The 21,631-nt window shown below is 39.5% G+C and overlaps 2 protein-coding genes across 4 annotated transcripts in view; one reads left to right on the top strand and one right to left on the bottom strand.

Annotated features, from left to right (window-relative positions):
- Positions 1-723: 723 nt before the first annotated feature.
- On the bottom strand, positions 724-2,073 carry LOC135649444 (NEP1-interacting protein 1-like). The gene is made up of 5 exons (XM_065167792.1): positions 1,904-2,073; positions 1,550-1,728; positions 1,175-1,351; positions 1,072-1,084; positions 724-974 (listed from the first exon to the last, which is right to left on the bottom strand). The coding sequence occupies exons 1-5, from the start codon at positions 2,055-2,057 to the stop codon at positions 922-924; spliced, it is 576 nt and encodes a 191-aa protein (XP_065023864.1). The 5' UTR covers positions 2,058-2,073; the 3' UTR covers positions 724-921.
- Positions 2,074-7,223: 5,150 nt separating this feature from the next.
- Positions 7,224-21,631, top strand: part of LOC135649594 (phospholipase D delta-like) — a 43,604-nt gene continuing 29,196 nt past the window's right edge. For 2 of the 3 annotated variants that reach the window (XM_065168110.1, XM_065168109.1), the window contains exons 1-7: positions 7,224-8,269; positions 9,354-9,470; positions 15,163-15,357; positions 17,369-17,650; positions 17,741-17,809; positions 18,035-18,182; positions 19,211-19,359. In XM_065168110.1, the coding sequence (XP_065024182.1) occupies positions 7,226-8,269; positions 9,354-9,470; positions 15,163-15,357; positions 17,369-17,650; positions 17,741-17,809; positions 18,035-18,182; positions 19,211-19,359 (2,004 nt within the window). In that variant the 5' untranslated portion in view covers positions 7,224-7,225. The remainder of the gene's footprint in view (positions 8,270-9,353; positions 9,471-15,162; positions 15,358-17,368; positions 17,651-17,740; positions 17,810-18,034; positions 18,183-19,210; positions 19,360-21,631) is intronic. The other variant, XM_065168111.1, reaches the window with a different exon arrangement.

Genomic DNA, 21,631 nt, shown 5'->3' with positions numbered 1-21,631 from the left:
CCAAAGTGCAGAACTGTGTCTCATGGAGAAGCAAATTACAAGATCCAACCGTCCATGGTGGGAATATTATTGCCTCGAAGAGACAGCTTGTGCTGACATTGATTGCCCATCCGTCTCTCGTGTTTTTCTTCTTGTCATTTTCAATTCCTATCATCATAATTTTAGCATATAGAGGGCAATGAATAGCAGGATTTGTGTTAAATGGAAATGCTAAAAACTATGAACTAAAATCATTCCTAACAAAGTAAAGTCATGACAAATATTCCCATAGGTCACTGGAAAAATCTCAATAAGTCATGCTACAATCACCCATTCTTCATGCACCAGAAGTTTCTCCATAGAAGTTGACAGTGATGTATCTCAGGTTCCATGGATTCTGCAACAGATGCATTGAAGGGCTGTTTTCTCTGTATCCATTTCAAGTGTTGCAGCTGCCCATTCTTTGGTACAAGATTTCAGATATCATTTAACTAGTGCAAAATCAGCTCTATGCAGTTCTCTCAATCATTAACTGTTATTTCTGCAGGTCAAAGGCAAGAAAGGGTAGAATATGAAGTTGACATGACTAGTGTTTCTTCAACTGCAGCTCTACGCAGTTCCCAGTCTTTGGATCTACAATTATCAGAAGCCCGGACTAACACGTCTTTGAACAGTGGTTAAGGCACTAGCTTGTTGTTAGAGAGATGGTGATATTACAAGTCAAACTGAGGCCAGGAGCAAAACTATAGCATAGCAGACTCAGACTCTTTAAGGCATGAAATGAGACAACTGTTTCTCTGCCTCTTGAATGCTTCACTTTCTGCAGCACAGCAGAAGGTCAGTTTTGTACGGATCATTCATACATGTTCTATTGCTGAAACACTGCAACATGAGCATGGCTTGAAGAAAGCCAATGTGGAGAACAACCTTGTATTCAAGATTTTATACATAGAGACATTGCCTACTGTACCAAGTATGCTTCTGAGAAATTATGCCTGCATAATGGACAGGAACCATGCCTTATGAGCCAGCTATCAATGCAAGGCAAGTGGAATATGTGCTGACACTGAGGCAAAGTCCTGGCTGCCTCACCTGCTTGAAACTCCTGAAGAGGGAGAAAAATCAAACAGTCGTTAATTCATCAAACACCACATCCGCATCATATGTGAGAGAGTCCAGGAAGCACAAGACGCACCTGAAGACAGACTGCACAGCTGATGCTTTCGCTCCTTGCATCCACACAGTCCTCCACATGGATGTTGATCTTGGGGAGCTTGTCGACGGAAGCCTTGGGCATGCCTTTCGTGCCACCGCCGCCAGCCTCGAAGATGTCGTCAAGAACCTCCAAGAAGGGCGCGCTCAGAGCACACAGCTGCTCACCATGGCCAAACCCTTTAGCAAGAAGCAGGCATAAGCTGAACAGATCAGCTTTGCAAAATCTACTCGGAGTATCCACCTTCTCATTAACCAGTCTTCCACTCATAAGGCTATACAGTATCTCAGTCTCAAAGAATCCAAAACAACGATCAAAACTATGCTTCGAGAAGGATGACTGAATCATGTCACTCACCAAGTACAAGATGCTCCATTGTCCGGACCCGTTGTTTCGCCATATAGCAAGAGAGTCTTCCACGACCTCCACCGACGAAAGCGCTCCGGAGATGGCTCCACTGATGCTTCCACGTACCACGCCGCTCGCGGTCGCTACGCCGATCAAGGCGCCGGCCAGGGCTCCCAAGAGCACTCCCACTGACACACAACAGGAAGAGAGAAGACGGTGCTGAGCGACGCCAAAAGCAACAAATTGGACACAAACTTGTTCTCGTGACAGGCACGCTTGAAACCATGGAAAGAAACACTTGAAGACGGTAGCAGAAGTTGGACGAAGGAAATGCACAGTGCCGATCAAGGAACAAGCATAAACCTGTGGCGAAGACGCAGGTGAGGGTGGCACGGATGAGAAGAGCAGATAGTCGCGACAAAGAAAGAGGAGAAGAGAACGTGCGTAGAGCAGTGCTAATGTGATCCATGGTTTTAGTTCTCGGTAGAGTCGCAGAGAGACGGCAGCAGCCCAACATAAGGTGGTATATAGGAAAGATAAGATGTTTAATCTCATATTTTAGTCTAAATATATATATTAATTACATTCTTCTATGGTTTCCCCGTAATCGAAGGGTGATATGCATAATTTAACCGATACAAGACTTTGAGAGTTTAGCTTTCAAAAGAAATCTTATTCTAATTTGGTTTATAAGTTCCATTATGAACCTATTTTGTACCATTTTTCGAACGAAGTTTTTTTTTTTTTTAATAAATAAAATTAAATAATAAAATTATGATTTAATAGGATGAGCTCTCACATTATATAAATCCATATATGATTATATTTTATATTGACATATCAAAATGATATAATTAAAATTGATTAAGTCGTGTGGTACCCAAATGGTACCGACTAAGAGATAGATGGATGATAAACGAACACTCTGACAAAGATCACTTCGGATATCATAAATGTTCATATTAAAATTTTTGTCGATGATATTTAGAACAACAAAAATTCTGGCATCATATTTACAGTTTCACATACCTAAAGATATTTTATATTTTTGTAGATTTTTTTCCTCCATAAGAAAACATAAAAAGCATAAGCATAATTTGGACTGAGAGTTAAGCCTGCATGGAACCAAACGAACAAAGACATTTGGCGTTCAAGTTGGATTTAGAGGCTATTTCATGTGATTTCCCTCCCACGGCTTTCCTCTTGCTTCTCTGCTTCCATAGTTCCATGGCGGCATTTCACACACACACACACACGGACTCAACTGGAAGCAACAGTCTCTCTTCAAGAAGCTCATGTTCTTCTTGGCTGAGACTCCACATGAGCTTGGCAGGCGACCATTGAATGGCTGTAAGACTCCTCAAGCAGTCACGAACACCAGTTCACTTGCTTTGCTGCTGCAATCACATCTCTCTCTCTCTCTCTCTCTCTCTCTCTCTAACATTCATGTTGAGGGCCGTATCAAGATTCCGGTTTCATGAAACGCCATTGTCCTCCGTCCTGCCCTCATTAACTTGGGAGGGAAACAGTAGCAGTTAATTGGTGCAGCGATGTGGAAGGGGATTGATTGAGTTCATGTCTTACTTGTTTCTCGTACCGCCGTGCCATGGTGAAATCGATACAGCGGCAGTGCCGTTTCGGCGAGCCGTGCACATCATATTTAGTTGGGTTTGGTGCTCCGCCGTACTCGCGTCATTAAGTCGAACGCATTGCAGATGCTTGGCCCAGGAAACAATGGGATCGTATCACTCGAGGCATTTGCGTCAAGAGCATGACAGCTTCGTCCCCACATTTCAACTATTTTTCTTCTTACAAGAAAAATAAGAAGGAGAACAAAATTTACTTAGTTAACAAAAGGCACTTGAATCTAGAGAACTTTTTGTTGAAGCAAAACAAGAGACAGAAAATTAAGGATTGATAACTTTATAAATGCTTTTATGTATTTTAGGGTACTCATAGGGTTTTCTTTAGCTAATCGATCGAAGAAATTTAAATTTGAAAAAAAAAATTTTACTTGAAGCAAAAAAAATTAAAAATTAAAATTACATCATCTTGTGTGTAATATCTTATTTATATTTAATTTACTATTCTTTTGATTGTTTCTTTGGTAGTAGAATAGTTTGTTTCTTTTTAAAATGGTATCCGAACCAAGAAATATCCAAGAAAATGATTTTTAGATTTAAATACATTTAGATCCGGAGATAATTCTAATTACCACAACAACAGTCACTATAGAAAAATTATCCATGTTGGTCTACCGATCATCATTTACACCTTTCATCATTAATTATGTTCATTATGACTTAAACCCATAATTATTCTCAGTTCGCTTAAACCTCTACTACATACAACCAACGAAAGGAACGAAAGAGGAGACCAAACGCTGGACCACTCTCAAGGGAGAGAAATGCCTCTATCACCCAACGCAATGGACAACTACCTATTGATCACAATAAATTGAGCCTTAAAATGTGGATTAAATGAGACGTAGATTCCATCGATTCCATTGGTGGCTTAGTTAAAAGTCCATATCGATTAAAATTGACCAATCTTTAATCAAGTTTTGTCAAGAGTAGGTTCAGTAATAGATAGAAACACATCATATAAACTAAAAATCATAAATACTAAAGCCAAATGACAACTTAAATCAATTAATGCAAGTAAGGTGCAATCTTGCTATCTCATGGTAGGCTTTACGAACCCCATGTGGTCATGACAGTCTTTCATGGGTCATGTGGGCTTTAAGAGAAGTAATTGGTTCTTGTACTTTGTACATATCATCAAGGATTGCTTTGTGATAGGCTGATTGCCCCTAGTAAAAAGAAGGTGCCAATAGGTGTTTTCCAAAATTAATCCATATATCAAAACTTCATGATTAAGGTGTTCAAACTAATGAAACACTTGTAAGCAATTGAAGCACATACTTCCAATGAGAATCCAAATTATGTTAGAGTATCAATTAAACTTGTAAAAAAGATTGATAGAAATTATTATACTTCACGAATGAATCTTCTTTATTTGCAAAAAATTCTAAGCTTACAACTGACAACGGTCAAACTTCCATTTGGGCTAAGAAAATGGCGGCAACGCTCACCTTATCACCCCCAACCCCCTCCTTCCCGCCTTTTCCCAAGTACCGCAAACCCTCGGAACCTAACTCACCTGCTAGTCTCCTCCATTTCCTCCTCACGATAACCGGGTGTTTCCCCTGCAATGCCGCCCTCATTCTCGCCTCGAAGGCGACGTCTCTTCTTCCATTCGCCCGTGGAGGCAGAGCCGTCCATGCTCGCGTCCTCTAGGCTGGACTCGGGACCGACCGACTCGTGCTCACCAGGTGTTTGATACAGTGCTTGTTAAGGGCGTTTGATACAATGGTTATAGCTTGGGATCACCGCGGGGTTTCAGAGGACACTGAATGAGTTTATGCTCATTGGTGCCTTTTGCGGTTTGGGTGAATGGACATGTTTATCTCATTAGGCATCCGGAAGCGAGGCATATACAAATAGTGGAAGGTAGGATTGAAGCTGTTGATTTGGGATTTGTTTTGTTGAGCACAATTCTAGGAACTTGGAATCTTGGAACACTATGTTGGCTGGATTCATGATAAATGGATGCATAACTATTACTATACTCTCTCTTTTCGCATACGATGAAGTTTGCAGACAAGATCAGTTTGGTATAACGGAGAATGCAGGCCCGTGAGGAAGAGGAAGGTGTTGTATTATATGGGCATCAAGCAATGCTAAAGAACACTGACATCCAAACAGTGTTTATAACGGTAAGTAAATGTACAGCGTATTAATATGTTGAATCTCCGAAGAAGCTCAAAAGAATGATGTTAATGAAGACACATTGGCATGTAAAATTGGTATGGGTATCAACCAATGTTCAGGTACAAGTATGATTGAAGGTATTGCAGCATGGGTTCTTAGCAGGAGATGTGTGACACTGGCAATCCAACCACTGTTTATAGTGAATGCAATATGTTTCGTCTCTGAAGAAGCTCAAAAGAGGGATGTTGATAAAGAACATTGACATGTGTATTACTGATATGGATATCAAGCAATTGTCTAGGAACAAGTGTGGTTGAAGATGTCGTAACATGAGTTCTTAGCAGAAAGTATATATGATACTCTGACAATTCAAAAACTGTGTTTATAATGGTAAGTGCGCACTGTTCTTATATGCTTCATCTCTGAAGAAGCTCAAAAGAAGGGTATTGATAAAGAGAGATTGGCATGCAAACATGACATGGGTATCAAGCAATTGTTGAGGAACAAGTATGTTTGAAGGTGGCATCAGAGCTGATTCTTTTCAGGACTTCAGAAATTTTCTTATTCGAATTATATATTGAACTAAATATATTATTCTTTTTGCATCATATATATTAAACTAAAGTTAGTAGGATACTGTGAACTAGATTTTACAAATAAGATCATGTCAATTAACAGTGGTAACTTGTACATGGCGCTTGATAGAATGTGGAATCTGTATTTTTATATCGGCTACTACTTTATTTCAGGACTTATGATCTGTTTAGTGGCATGGGAACGTATCATAGTCACCATTGTTGCTTGAGCCGTGCATTAAGTGGTGATATGAAATATATATCTTTCAATTTAAGACTAAATTTGTTAGTGATAAATTATAATTTATATTATAATCAATCCTATGGTATAGGACAAGTCTGCTTCCTAATCGATGTTGGAATAAAAGGCGAGCCCATACCTTGTTGGCCCTCCTAAGTTTGCTATCCAACCGAGTTATCGTTCTTACAAGAGACTAAATATGATTATCCGTAAAGTAAATATATTTGTTAGTATTATTAATAAAAGAGTTAAGATCTAATGAGCTCGCGAATTATCCCTTTTTTTTTTTTTTGGAAAGAGATTGAGGGCTGATACCTACAATGATTAGAGAGAGAAAATATTTTATTATATTTATTTTGGTGTTTACGTTTGTTTATTTATATTTGAGGGAGTGCATACAGCCAATTCATGAAGGCGTGGCGGGAAATCAGCCACTCCTGCTGCTGGCTGGTGGACCCGACCAGCGCAGCTCGCATGACCTGTCCACACTCGTACGTGTGACGGTTACATCCGGCCCGCACGTTGAATTCATGGAGATCGGGGACGGAGATCCCATTCGCATTTACTTATATACCCTTCAATGATTGTCAATTCCCATTCCACTGCGTCTAAAGTCCCATCCCACATGCAAGACGGTTCCTGCCGACACTCGTATTGCCTACCTGCTTATCAGTAGAGACGATGGGGCCCACAAGTGGCGCCCACAGGAATGCCGTTGAAAGGAGTGACACGTACGATTATAGAAAACCAATGACGATTCGTACGAACAAAATATTCGATTCGGTAACTGTGCCAAATAATTAATTCACATTTAATGGATATATCTGGATGCGTATTTAGAGGTTTGTCTTTATTACAAAATCTAGAATTTCTTTTGTTTTTTTCACTGCATATTGAATTTCTATTCATGATATCCCATTTACGAGAGTTGAAAAAAAAAAAGTCACCCACTCATGACTTGGATGACGACTTAAGACACAACTTGGGCGATCTGGTTTGCGTCGGGTTCTAAGTCATTAAAAATGAAACATTTTTAAATGTGAAAAATCTAAATTGGTGGGAGGGATAGTGACGACATTTTCGAAAAACCTTGATCATGTTCGGTTCCGATATGATCCCACCCTCATTTCTGTTTGGAGAAGAAACCCCCCCAATCTCCTCCTCCTCCTCCTCCTCCGTCCCCCGTCCCCACCGGAGCGCGATGGAGTCTGCTTCTGCCGTGGAGGACGTCCTCCTTCACGGAGACCTCCTCCTCACCGTCATCGAGGCCTGCCGTCTCCCCAACATGGACTATTTCTCCGAGCACCTCCGCCGTTGCTACACTTCCTGCTGCCCGCCCATCCCCGGCTCCACCGCTTCGAAATCCGGTCCTGACGCAACACAGCACCACCAGAACCACCACCACCGAAAGATTATCACCAGCGACCCCTACGTCACCGCCTCCCTCGCCGGAGCCACCGTCGCCCGCACCCGTGTAATTTCCAACTCCGAGGATCCCGCTTGGAACGAGCATTTCAACATCCCCGTTGCCCACCGCGCTTCAACCCTCGAGCTCCAGGTCAAGGACAATGACGTCTTTGGCGCGCAGCTCATCGGCATCGTTTCCATCCCCACTGCCCGTATCGCCGCCGGCAAGAAGATTCAGGACTGGTTCCCTATAATCGGCCCCAAAGGAAAGCCGCCGAAGCCGGAGACCGCTCTCCACCTTTCCATCGAGTACATTCCCGTCGAGGAGGAACCAGAGTACCAGCACGGGATAGCTGGGGATCCCGAGCAGCTCGGGGTGAGGAATACCTACTTCCCGCTTCGGAAAGGGGGGTCGGTCACGCTCTACCAGGATGCTCATGTGCTGGACGATGAGCTACCGGAGGTGACGCTCGAGAAAGGTGCCGTCTTTAAGCACGAGAAATGCTGGGAGGATATCTGTCATGCGATTCTTGAGGCACATCATCTGATTTATCTCGTTGGCTGGTCGATATATCACAAGGTGAAACTGGTGAGAGAGCCGACACGGCCGCTGCCCGACGCTGGTAAGCTCACACTAGGGGATCTGCTCAAGTACAAGTCGCAGGAGGGGGTGAGAGTCTGCATGTTGGTTTGGGACGACAAGACATCTCATGACAAATTATTCATCAAGACGGTAAGATCACTCACACTCAAGTATTTTCTTTGGCAAATCATTTGTTTGCCAAACTTTAGCAAACTGAGTCGTGATCAGTATCTTCATCTTCATGCAATGGACGGTTGCTCTGTGTTGTGAATTTGTCTTTCCTGTTTCAATCTCTTCATTTTATTCCCTTTCTGGATTTTGCAAAATAATGGTCTTGTATTTTTCTTGTAAGAAGTCCAAGTTACATGACACTTTTTAAGTATCAATATTCTCTTGTTCTGAGTTTTACTGTTTACTAATTATAACATGACCATCCAATTTATATCAAATTGTCAATAAAACTTGTATATACGAAAAATTGCATGTAATATATCAAAATTTGACTTTTACTGATTATAATATAGAACTCAGAGATAGGGAAATTAATGGATCTAGATGGTGGATTGGTTGTTCGTGTATAATTTCCATACAGTGCACTTCTTCAGTTTTGTTGTGTTCACACCAAGTTCCTCTTCTGGCATATATTCTCTATACTAGCTACATTTTTTCTTTATTTTTTTCATTTAATACATTTGTAGGCACTTATTGTATTGTTGTCAGGAATTTAAACAAAGAGCTATTTTAATGTTGTAGGAATAGTTGGTTATAGTTGTTTGTTGTAGGCAGAGCTATGTAGATTTGACTTGTTGAATCACTTGGGGCTCGAGTATTATTAAACTATATTGATAAAAAATCATAGTCGTGTGTGTTTGGTTAAATCTGCCACATTCACAATGTATTGTTGCTTGCTTTAGAGCTATACATTGTTGACACACTTTGGCAAGCTTAAATATTAGAATGCATGATGAAGATACTTTTGTTGAGAAAACTAAATAGAGTTGTGTTTGATAAAAATCTATGATGAACTTTACCCAATTTCTCAAATTGTTTTTTTCTAGATTTTTAATAAATTAACTAGATTTATGTGAATTAGTTCAACAAGGATGTCAATTCTATATGTATAAATTTTTATGAAATATCGACAGATCCAATGATTAGGCTGCTTTTGGATCAACTATTGGAATTAGATGATTTAATGAAATCAGTTTATCTGCATGTGCATTTAATTTTGCAGGGAGGTGTAATGCAAACTCATGATGAGGAAACTAAAAAGTTTTTCAAGCATTCCTCAGTTATTTGTGTGTTATCTCCACGATATGCCAGCAGTAAGCTTAGCATTGTCAAGCAACAGGCAAGCTTTACACCACCAAATTCTCTCTGATCTGTTCTACTTTGTCTAGAGCAATCTGGTTAGGTTGTCAGAAAGATCCCTTTGACTAAATAATCGATTATGTGAATAATTAATTTAAATCACATACCCTACTTTATGTGCATAATCTTGGAGAAATGCTTGAGTTCAAATGTTTTAGACTGAAAACTACTAAATTTAGTGAACAGTACAGTTGACAAAGGACTGAAAATTTTATCCTTCTGAGAACTAAATATGATGGCTTATCTTGTATTTTATATGAGGTTACTGTTAATATAACCATAAAGACTAATCAACAACGTTATAGTTACAACTTCCAACTACTGATAATTAGTGCATATTATTTGACCATATACCATTTGTAACCATCAATTCTGTTTTCTGTGATATACTAGAACTTATATCATTTCGTATGAGAAAGAGTGTTTAGGTAATGCAGGTGCCACTTAACCTGAACATATTATGGATTTAGGGTTTATATAGGGAACTACTTTGTAATTACATAATTGGGGTTTCTTTATTGTTATGATTTTTGTTTTTCTTTTGAGGAAATTCCCAGTTGATCTCTTTCCTTAAATAGGATCCTGAAACATTTTACTCTAAATTTGCTTTTAAACCAAACTCTTTTATTTCTTTGATGATATTAAGCTTATATTTTTATGAGTAAGGCCTGAGATTCACTTTAACTGTTAAATGCTTTCATTTAATACTTAATCGTTAGTCAATATCTTTTTTTTGTATTTTAATTATGTTTTATATTTTCAACTAGTAATATGTTTCATTGGCTATTATATTATATTATGAGAATCATCTATGCACGTTAAAGGTGGTCCTTCTATTGTTTTCTTTCTTAACATGGAAGTCACCTATCTTCACAAATACCAGCCTATGTCAAATGGTAACATCCATTCTTCAAAAGGTTCATGTGGTATCCATTCTTTCTTGCTGGATTAAGGTTTACAAAACCATTAAATTGGTGAATATTCTTTGCTGGATTAAGGTTTATCGCCATTGAGATATATAAAAAGCCTTATGTTTAGTTAAATTCAGAGTACTTAAATTTTTATTTATAGTTTCTATTAAAGTCTTTTTAGGCCTTTCTCTATCTTTCCTCGTACCATTAATATTAATTATTTCATCTTTTTTTACTATTGTATTCGGAGGTCTCTTAAGCGTATTGTCACGGAATTAGTTGATTTTGTCTAAGTCGTGTGGCATCCTTGCGTGTCCGTTCGCAAAGGTGAGCCTCCTCGAAGTCTTCCAAGGTCCCTTAGGACCCATAAAAGAGAGAACGAGTTAGAGAAAACGTCTTATTCGGGATCCACAAACAAACATTTCTGAAAACACTTCATAGACAATGCAAATTACAAACATACATTACAAACTCTGAACAGTTGCACAACAAAGGGTCAAAATGGTCAATTACAGACCGAAAATCTCTCACAAGTGTCCACATGACACAACCTTTATTTACAAGCCTAAAGCGGCCACCAAATCCAACTAAAATGGGACTATTAAGCCTTCGGCCGTCCCTCTACATGCTGTGCAAAGTATGAACATACCAAAAGACACGGACATATATAAGCATTACATCAAACATCCTGTTTAGAAGTTTGTCCATGACATTCTCCCCCACTTATTCTTTCGACGTCCTCGTCGAAGCCTTTGCCGACACTGCAACTCCGCGTCTTTGCTGAGTCTTCAATCTTCTGCTCCAACTGCAATGCGCCTCTTGGCTCCCAACTGCTCTCCCCTGCTGTTTTTGAGTAGTCGAACCTTTTGATCCGCCATGCTGCTTCAACTCGCCAATGACTCAGACTCTAGTGTAGGGTTGGCTGAGTTGTGTTAATCCCTATTGGTTCCTGCGGATCCTCCAGATGAAGGAAAAGACCATTCTTACTATACGCCAGTCTCTCAAATGCCTCATGTTGCTTGAACTGGGTGGATGCTTGTTAGAGTTTTAACGAGCATCGCCTCGCAAACTTATGATGTTTTGGGTCTTTCCTCCACAAAATTTGCTCATTGACGCTTCTTTCATTTAGTTGTCACTTCCAAGTAGATTCGCATCACTTCCGCTTTCGATTAGCATTTCGTTGGGAAATGAAGCGGACAATCTACTCTCAGTAGCACTGATCACCGTTGGTGAGGATTTGACAACTATTGTCTTCTATTATCTTCGAAAGGTCTTTGAACCTGTGCAGAGCTCCTCTGCTGGATAGATAAGAGAATTGGGGTACTCGGTTTCGCCCATTCTCTTAAGAGTTAAGAAGACAAAGGTTACTTGACTTCTCCCGCCTCCTCGAGGTTGTACTCCATGCATCGAGCTGGTTACTGGCTTTCGCCTGCTTTTTGCTCGCACTTCTGAAGCACTTGAAGTGTTTGTACTCCTTGCGTTGAGTTAGTTACTATGATTCACCTTCTCAATGCCATCGAACTTTTGGAATGCAGGAAGTTTTCACCCCAACTTGGAGTAATTCTCTAATAGATTTGGTCGCCTCTGGGATTGTACCATCTTCTCCATCAACTCGGCCGCCTACTCCACTGAGTAGCAAAGGTACAACATCGCGAACTGCCTGCTTCGTTCCTTGGTCGTGCACTCTTGCATGACCCGAAGTCCTTCACTTTCGACTATCTTGATGAGAAGCTCATTAACACCGGTCTTACGAAGTTCCTTGGCCTCTGCCCTTCAGCCTTGTCTTGGTACTTGGAGTTTGCCTCTGCATGCTCTACCTCCTCGGCCCCTTTCACGACCAAGCGCTCTCCCTCCATAAGAGCAAGGGATCAATGGCTTTTACGGAAGTCCCGCCTCTGCGGTACCATGGCGCTGCCATGCCCATGGCCCTACTATCCGTTGCCTCGCATCTGCATCCTTTTTCTTCACGATCAGTAGATATGTCTTTGTGGCACTCCTCCGAGTCCACCTCCATTCTAACTGATGCTTGATTTTGGGTAGCTAAATCCATCTGGACTCGTCGTCGCTTCCTCGCCCCTTTCGACCCCCTGCTTCAACACCTCTGTGTTCTCCAAGCAGCTCCCTTTGGTTGATGGAAAGACAGACTGCAACTCCCATGCTTAGCCTCTGCCATCACATTATAGGGTTTGCACCGATTTTGTTCTCCTTAGCTTCCTTAGTAGCAACGTTCGCTTACTCGACCTTATCCTCTGACTTGCCGAGCTCCTTTAAGCGAATATGAGCTCTGGAGAAGTCCAACTCTCCAGCTGCTTCGATCATTTTTGCATTGAGTTGATGGTGGCCCTCGCGCCCACCATTCCACGGGTCAACCCTCCCTTGAGTCCGATCTCCATCTCGACTCCAAGTGTGCCTTCATTTGTGTTGCTTTGGGTCGCTCCCCTACTTGATCTCCACCAATGTATTCTCTCAAGTGAAATCATGCGACGACTCCTCGCCGCTTGCTCGGTCCATTGAGCTTCGTGGAGTTGTTTTTTGTTGAGGTACTCCTCCTCAATATGTGTAGTCTGTTGCACATGATTCTCCCTTTAGAGAGCCGGGACTTATCCCTCCTGGATATCTATCCCGTTGGAGCAACATCTCTCTTCGTTTCGGAGACCACCATCCCCTTCGGACTACTCCGATTTGCTGAACAAACTACGCATTGTTCTGCCTCCTACAAATGCACTTGCTAGATTGCGACTCCATATCAATACAGCCCCCACTGCACAACTCAAGGCCTAGTAACATGCTGAACTCGTTGCGTACTTTAGCCTCCTACGGACGTATCCTTCACATGCCAAAGAAAAAGTTTTAATGCTCCATGGCGCTGAGTTTCGGTCGTCTTGGGATGGCCGCGAACATTCCGTCGTCCGCATACAAGCCCATGCATAAGTACCGAATTCTTCGAGTTAGCAATTCCCCTCACCTCTATGAGCTTTGCACAACTCTTTCGGTCGCTGAGCAACTCATTCCACCTTGCTTGGTCTTATCCTTTATTAAGCACCTCGCTTGCCTTGAGCACCATCAAGTGTAGTTATCAACGTCGAGCCGTAGCTCGAACTCAGCCATCCCAACCTTTGTGCGCTTCGCATTCTTCCAAGTTTGCTTGTTCTCGTGGTGCCTCTTGCGCGAAGGGTTGGCCATTCCTCTCAAAGCCAATCTCAGATGCCCGCTCCTTCGAGCGATTCCTTTTCCCTACATCTCCATGCATATTTTCTTCCAAACGGTCGCGCGTGTGCTAACTGCCCTCAACGTAGCCCCGCTAGGTCCCCCACGTTTGCACGTCAAGTGTTTCTATGAGTGCTTGTCCCGCTCTGATACCATCTGTCACGGACTTAGCTGATTTTGCCTAAGTCGTGCGGCATCCTTGCGTGTCCTTCCGTAAAGGTCAGCCTCCCCGAAGTCTCCCATGGTCCCTTAGGACCCACAGAAGAGAGAACGAGTTAGAGAAAACGCCTCATTCGGGATCCACAAGCAAACATTTCCGAAAACACTTCATAGACAATGTAAATTACAAACAAACATTACAAGCTCTGAACAGTTGCACAACAAAGGGTCAATATGGTTTATTACAGACCGAAAATCTCTCATAAGTGTTCACATGACACAACCTTTATTTACAAGCCTAAAGCGGCCACCAAACCCAACTAAAATGGGACTATTAAGCCTTCGGCCGTCTCTCTACATGCTGTGCAAAGCATGAACATACCAAAAGACACAGACATACATAAGCATTACATCAAATATCTTGTTTAGAAGTTTGTCCATGACAGTATGCCCATATCATTTTAAATGATTTTCTCTCATCTTATTCTTTATCGAAATGATACCGAGTTGTTTACGAATAAAAGTAATTTTTTTTTATCTTTCATAGTAACTCTATATATCCATCTCAATATTCTCATTTCTGCAATATAAACTTTTTGTATATGATGTTTCCTAACTATCCAACACTCAAATCCATAAAGCATTGTTGGTCTCACAATTGTCTTATAAAATTTTTCTTTTAATCTCAAAGGCATGATCACAAAAGACTTTTGACATCCCTCATCATTTTAACTATTCTGTTTTTACTCTATAGATAATATCTTCATCAATCTCTCCATCTAAAATAGTACTAATACTACACATAATAGTAATATCATTATAAAGGAATTCATAGTATTATCAGTTGAATAAGTTTTGATTAAAGAGGCCTTATCAAGGGCAAATCATTAATAAATAGGAATAAGTTTTGATAGGAATAACAGGTTTCAATTGACCAATGATTACATGATTCGGACCCCTTAAGAAGAAGACATATATTGATTTATAAATTGACTGTTTACCCCAGTTGAACAAGTTTTGATTAAATAGGCCTTATTGAGGATTAATCATTAAAAAACAGGAATAAGTTTTGATAGGAATAACAAGCTTGAATTGATCAATGATTACATGATTTGGACCTCTTAAGGAGAAGACAGATACTGATTTATAAATTGACTGTTTAACCTAGTTGTGTCAAGGTGAGATTCATGGATACACAATTTAGATCTAATTTGTTTATGTGAACACACTTCTTGTGTGAAAGTAAGAGCTACTCATTAGCCAACTACAATCCAGCCATAACTCCTAATAAGTTGTCTTATATGGTAAGCGGATAACATTCCTTAAGCAGAAAATGTTAATTTTTTTCTCCTATTTTGTTATGCACTATGTTACATTGTTTTCCTCCATCCACAGGTGGTAGGGACCCTTTTCACACACCATCAGAAATGTGTATTGGTTGATACACAGGCTTCTGGAAATATGAGAAAGATAACTGCTTTCATAGGAGGTCTTGATCTTTGTGATGGTCGGTATGATACACCAGAGCATAGACTTTTTCGTGATCTTGACACAACCTTTTTAAATGATTTCCATAACCCCACATTCGCTGTGAGTTCATTTAGCCTTTCTGCTTTCTTCTTTTAAAGTCCTCGAGGGTTTTCAGTCGTATACTTGCCAGGTTTGTTTGGTATGTAAATTTCATTTATTGAGTAGCATCTCAAAGTTTCAATAGTTGGAAATTTTTGTTTGTGACTATTATTTGTCTTGTTTATCAATTCTATCCTCTCTATTTTTCAGTCATTTTGTTTGATATGTTTATAAAGAGGAGATCTATCAAACTTACATATGTCTTATTGGGCTTAGACATTCTATCATGCTACACTACTGAATACGGAGCAATTTGGACCTTTTGCTATTTCATAAACCTTTAGATCTTGGCAATGATATGTTTTCCAATTTATGTTGCAGTTGTAGTTAACAGTGTTATGCATTGTGTGGCAATATTAAGTTAAGTTACCATGCATGGAAATTTGTCAAAGTTTTTATTTTTGAAATGTTCTAATTAGCATCGCAACGGATCAGTAAATTCCGGTCAATAAATGTTTTTATTTCAAATATTTGATGTCATAAAGCAGTTGGGATGCAACTAAGGGAATGTTCCAAATGGAGATTCACTTTACACCTCTATTCATTATCTTGGCTTCATAACTGGTTTCAGAACAAAATAATCATTTGATACCTATTTGGATATCATAGTTAATAATTCCAAAATAGATAACAGAATGCATGGAACTACTTTTTGGTACAGGTACCTGTACCATTGGAATAGTAGCATATGCTGTGACCATCAGTACCTGTGCCAATAGGATTGAACCAATAGAGTATGCTGGTACCATTAGTACTGGTTGGAAAAAGGAAGAAAAAAGTAGGAAAAAAGAAAATAACCGTCTCGACTTACACTAGATGCCTTGGAGGAATCACCAACAATTGCATGCCAGTGATGTGCAGAATCCTAGAAGGTGCTTGAGTCAGGGATTTTGATTTTGATCAGTGGCGGTGGGAGGGTGGAGGTGGAGGAGAGAGCTCTTGTGCTCAAAGTCAAAGGGATTGGGTTTGGTGTGTTTTCATGGACCTTATTATGGTTCTCAATTGGTTTTAACAAAATTTTAGAAATTCTAACTGGTTTCAGGTGGTTTTTGACCAAGATTGGTTGAGAGGAGGATTGGTTTAGTATCATGGGAAATCAGGGGGTCTGCTTCCCGGACACTGGTTGGACTGATAAATATCACCTGGTTTTGGTGAATGATGATATGATTATAATTATTGTTCATATGTTTTTGTACAAAATTTAGGTCGATGAAATGAATTCCTGAGGAAAACTTCATACTGGTCCAAGTTATAGTTACTAAACACCTAATCTTGGAGATAATTTCTGTGTAAAGCATAGATCGGAATTAAAACTGGTTGCATTTAGTTTCCTTGGTTGTGTGTGTGCCTTTTTTTTTTCTTTGATATTGGCTCACATATATATATAATAGATAAATTTGCTTAAATTATATAGGCTACAGTGTTATAGCTATAGAAAGTAAGACGTCTGTGATATATGTAAACATGTTTACATGTTTTTGCGACGTATAAATCCATCACCCTATCTATAAAAGCCCTAGATAAACATGTTTGCTCATTGGATTTCCAGGAGATTTGAGATTCTGTTGGTTCTATGTAATTTATTAGCTTTTCTTTTCATATTTTCGAATTTTTATGATGGAACTCAAGGCCAAGCCCAAGATTGCTCTTCATATGACCCAAGGTTTTAAATATGAATAAGAGTGATACATACTGACTGATATTTACTGGTTTGATTAAGAAACAATAATGGACCTTATAAAGTGGTACCAAGCAGTATAGGTCAGAATCCCCATTATACTGGTATATATTGGTCCAACAAGATATTGGAGTTGATATCAGATCAGGATTTTAACCTTAGTTTGACTCAGTAAACTAGGTAAGCTACTTGTGAAGGTCAGTAAACATGTGTGCTCAATATATTTCTAGGGACCTTCAGCAGTACTGGTTTTATGTAAATTTATCAGCTTTTTGTATTTCTTGTCTGTGTTAGGCAGGAATTAAAGCCCCAAGACAACCATGGCATGATTTACATTGCAAAATTGAAGGTCCTGCGGTTTATGATATCCTGAAGAATTTTGAGCAGCGCTGGCGGAAGGCAACAAGATGGCAGGAATTTAGTCTTTGTTTCAAAAATCCATCCGGCTGGCACGATGATGCTCTAATAAGACTTGAACGAATTTCATGGATACTTAGTCCTTCACCTTCTGTTCCAGATGATGATCCAAGTCTATGGGTTTCCCAGCAAGAAGATTCTGAACAATGGCATGTACAGGTTGTATGTCACTAATAAACTGGTGAATACCTTCAAGCAAAGTTTGTGTTAATACTCAAAGACTTTTGATATACTTTTTAACTTTTTCAGGTCTTTCGATCCATTGACTCTGGATCGGTAAAAGGTTTTCCTGACAATGTCCAAGAAGCTTCAAAAATGGTCATTCTTTTGCCTTGATGCATATGCTGGCATATTTTCTGTTATGGAGCATTAACAAACTATATAGCTATATGTCATTGTTTCCTCGTGTGAATCAGTTTGAGCCACGATTTGATTTTACAAAAGCCATATGATTTCCTGTTTTGTACAATGTGCTACAAAATAATATATTAGTTCCAAAATATTATTCTGGTCTTATATACCATTTATTATCATCTGTTGCAGAATCTTGTCTGTCGAAAGAATCTGGTAATTGATAAGAGCATCCACACAGCATATGTAAAGGCAATCAGATCTGCCCAACATTTCATATATATTGAAAATCAGTATTTTCTTGGTTCTTCATATGGTTGGCCATCTTATAAACATTCAGGTTTGTGATAATCCCTTGATGTTATGATTTTTCAGTGATAACAATTAACATCTTCCTGCCTAAACTTTTTACCACCCTAATTGTTTTCAATTTTTTGTTACTTTGTTAGAAAAAATGATGTGGAACCACCAAGAAGTGCATAATTGTGGATAGTTGATTCACTGACAGACTACAAAATTCTGCCATGCATGGTATCATGTTCATAAATAGCAACAAATCCTGAACCCTAAACTCTCCGTCTAATGATACTAAAAATCACAAAACCAAAAGTCAACCATCTATCTTCTGTCAGTTTTTTGTCATTGGATGACAAGAAGCCCAAGGAATAATCTTTTGTAGGTATCATCAAGTACTCTAGAATTGTCTAGTCTAATATATCTCTTTAAACTAGGGATACTGTGTGACTGCATATCCGAAGAAGGATCCAAATTTTGTCCAATAGATTTGACAGAGATACAATACATGTTATCTGTGAGTTCTTGTTTCATAAATATTTTTGCAGTTTCTGGTGTTACATTATATTTTAGCATTAGTAGTGTGTATGAATAATATAATAAGAGAATTATTAGATGTAAGTGACAGATTTGTTTTTGTGTTAACCTTAACTTCTGTTATGTAAGGTATTAAATCTGAAAATCACTTGTTGATATTTTGGAGTTTGAAAAATGTGAAAACTAGTATAACAATTGTAATTGTCTGCAACAGCTATGGTCATGATGCTTCTATTTGCTATTAGTCAATGTTTTAGTATATTTTTTTTAATGTCGTGCTTAAGGTCATCCTTTCATAATATGATCTTTGCACATTTATATTTGGAATTCCTGTTTTTTAATTAAATTATTTATTTAATTTTTGATCAAGGAATTATTGAATTGTAAGCACCAACTAATTTTTCTCGGTAGCATTTGGTGGCTGCCAACATGCGTCGAACAGAATTGTTAACATTTTTTACAGCCCAATTTCATTATATCTATTTTTTGCCTGTACTATATTTCAAAACAGAGTTATAAACTCCTGAGTATCAACAGGTGCTGATAATCTGATACCGATGGAGTTAGCCCTAAAAGTTGCCAGCAAAATTAGAGCCAATGAGCCATTTGCAGTTTATGTGGTTATACCAATGTGGCCTGAAGGAGTTCCAACTACAAATGCTGTGCAAGAAATTCTCTTTTGGCAGGTATTATTTTACTTTAGTTGAATTGTTAAATGCTTATCTTTCGAGAAGGTAAACATCTTTTGTTATGTTATTCAGTAAAGAATGATGTGATTTAGCCAATTTATGAACTTAAATTAAACTTTGCAATTTCCATAGACATATTGACTATTTTTTTTAAAAAATTATATCTTAATTCACAAGATATTTAGTACTTAATGATCATATTTTAAGTAAAGATTAAAATTAGTTTCCATTGATGGACAAATTTGTTTCTTCCTAAGTGATTTCTTTTTCTGTGATGAATCATCCATAGAATAGCATCTCAAATTCTTCACATGTTAATTCATCAAAAAAGTTGGTGAAAGGAACTTGGTGATTCCTACTTCAATTTACAAAATTTGCAAATGCTTTAAAATTTATCATTTTACAAAAATAACTTTGCTCATCAAACTTGATCTTAAAAATGTTATAGGAGGCAAATTTTCATAATTTTTAGGTAAGGCAGCAAATGCTGCAACTTTCAGTATGTGAAATATGTATATTAAGGAAAAGGTTAAAAAAAGAAGCCAGAAAGAAGAAGTAGAGTTTCTGTAAAAGCAAACACAAAAAGAAACACACTTTCAGTAACATGAATGTGAAGTTTTGTTTGGCATTCTTGATACCATCTGGCTTGCTGAACTGACTGACCAAATAATTTTGATAAAACAAGCATTTTCTAGAGACCCCTGCCTTGGTCATCTTTGCCTTTTACTAGAAATCTTTGCCTTTTGCTATTTCTAGCATCTTTTATGAGGGCGTACCTTAGTATAATTGGTAGGATGCTCCTCTATGATCTCGATGAGGGCTAATTATAAATTACCCCTTGTAGTTAGACTTCCTTAGTATCTTGGACCCTAAACTTAAAAAAATTTATATTAGAATACCTATATTTATGAAAGTGAAATATCTAGGTCCATTTATCCTAATGTCGTCGGTTTTACCGACGGAAACACGAAAATAATAGGCAAAAAAGTAATTTTAACGTTCCATTTGGTGATTGCGGACGGTGTCGGCGGTGGCAGATGACAGATGAGAGATGAGGGCCGCTGGAGGCTGCGCGTGACTGCTGTGGATGAGGAGAGCAACGATGAGAGATGAGAGCCGCTTGTATCTGCATCAACGCTGAAGTAGTTGCTGAGCGACCCTTTCGCCACTCTGCATATGTGTTGGTGTCGACGCAATTGTCGAGTGGCATCGCTCTGCATTTGTGTCAGTGCCAATGTAGATGCCAAGCTGACACGAACGATCGTCGCGCACCTGCAACAACTTCATTCAACGAATCGTTCGTTGCTTTTGCATGCTTATACAGAGGCATGATAGCCTGTTTTGCCTTGGTTTTATGTGTTTTTGCTTGTAGAAATGCATGTTCGAACAGGCTGCAACGCTATAGTGCGATCGCTCGTCTCACCGGGTCGAACTGCCCCAAAATGGTTTCGTTTTCGCGTGCCACAGCTTGTTTTTCTGCAAGCCGCAGTTGCACACAAAACGTCAGCCATCTCAGCACCCTGAAATCCCCTAGGTGCAACAGGGCTGGATGGAGCTTCGGTATATTGTTGGGTGTTGAACAATCTTCACAAGTTCGCACGTTATCTTGACGGGAACTTGCCTTCGCGTCCGGTACCCGGTGAGCATTTGTTTGTGGACTTGCAACTGTTCGTTCTATCTTCTAAAGATGTTAGGACTTGTCCGCTGCTCGTTTTTGAACTAATCAACTTTCTCTTTTAAAGGTCCTTTGAGACCTGAGAGAGGTTGCAAATTGGCTGACCCTTTGTGGACGCATATCGCAAGGGCGCATCACGACTTAGCAATCTCAGCTAAGTCCGAGAAGTTGGTGCAAAGGTGCTTCGTGACTTACGCAACTCAAGCTAAGTTCGCGTCTTTGCCGCAATGGTGCCTCATGACTTAAGTAATTCTAGCTAAGTCCGTGACATTGTGGTATCAAAGCGGGCAAGCAATTTGAGTAAGCAGCGAAGGAACTTTACAGTCTCGCTATGGGAAAGCATCGTGGCGAATCAAGCAAGACGGGGCAAGCTGGACCCTTGCCCCAAGCAGTCGCAGGTGGACTACAAGTGCATACTCACTCTCATGCTGTTGGAGCCGCTCAGGAGGAGCGCGACAGCGAACATGATGAGCGAGAAGTTGGATACTTTCCGCGAGCAAAGGAGGCGCAATTTGAAGCGCTAATCGGAAAAAAGAGCCATAAGGAGAGACTCACAGCGGTGGAAACCCGCTTGGATGTTCTTGAAGAGAGCTT

Source organism: Musa acuminata, chromosome BXJ3-9 (assembly GCF_036884655.1).
Source record: "Musa acuminata AAA Group cultivar baxijiao chromosome BXJ3-9, Cavendish_Baxijiao_AAA, whole genome shotgun sequence".
NCBI lineage: Eukaryota > Viridiplantae > Streptophyta > Magnoliopsida > Zingiberales > Musaceae > Musa > Musa acuminata.
This window is presented reverse-complemented; position numbering and strand designations above follow the sequence as displayed.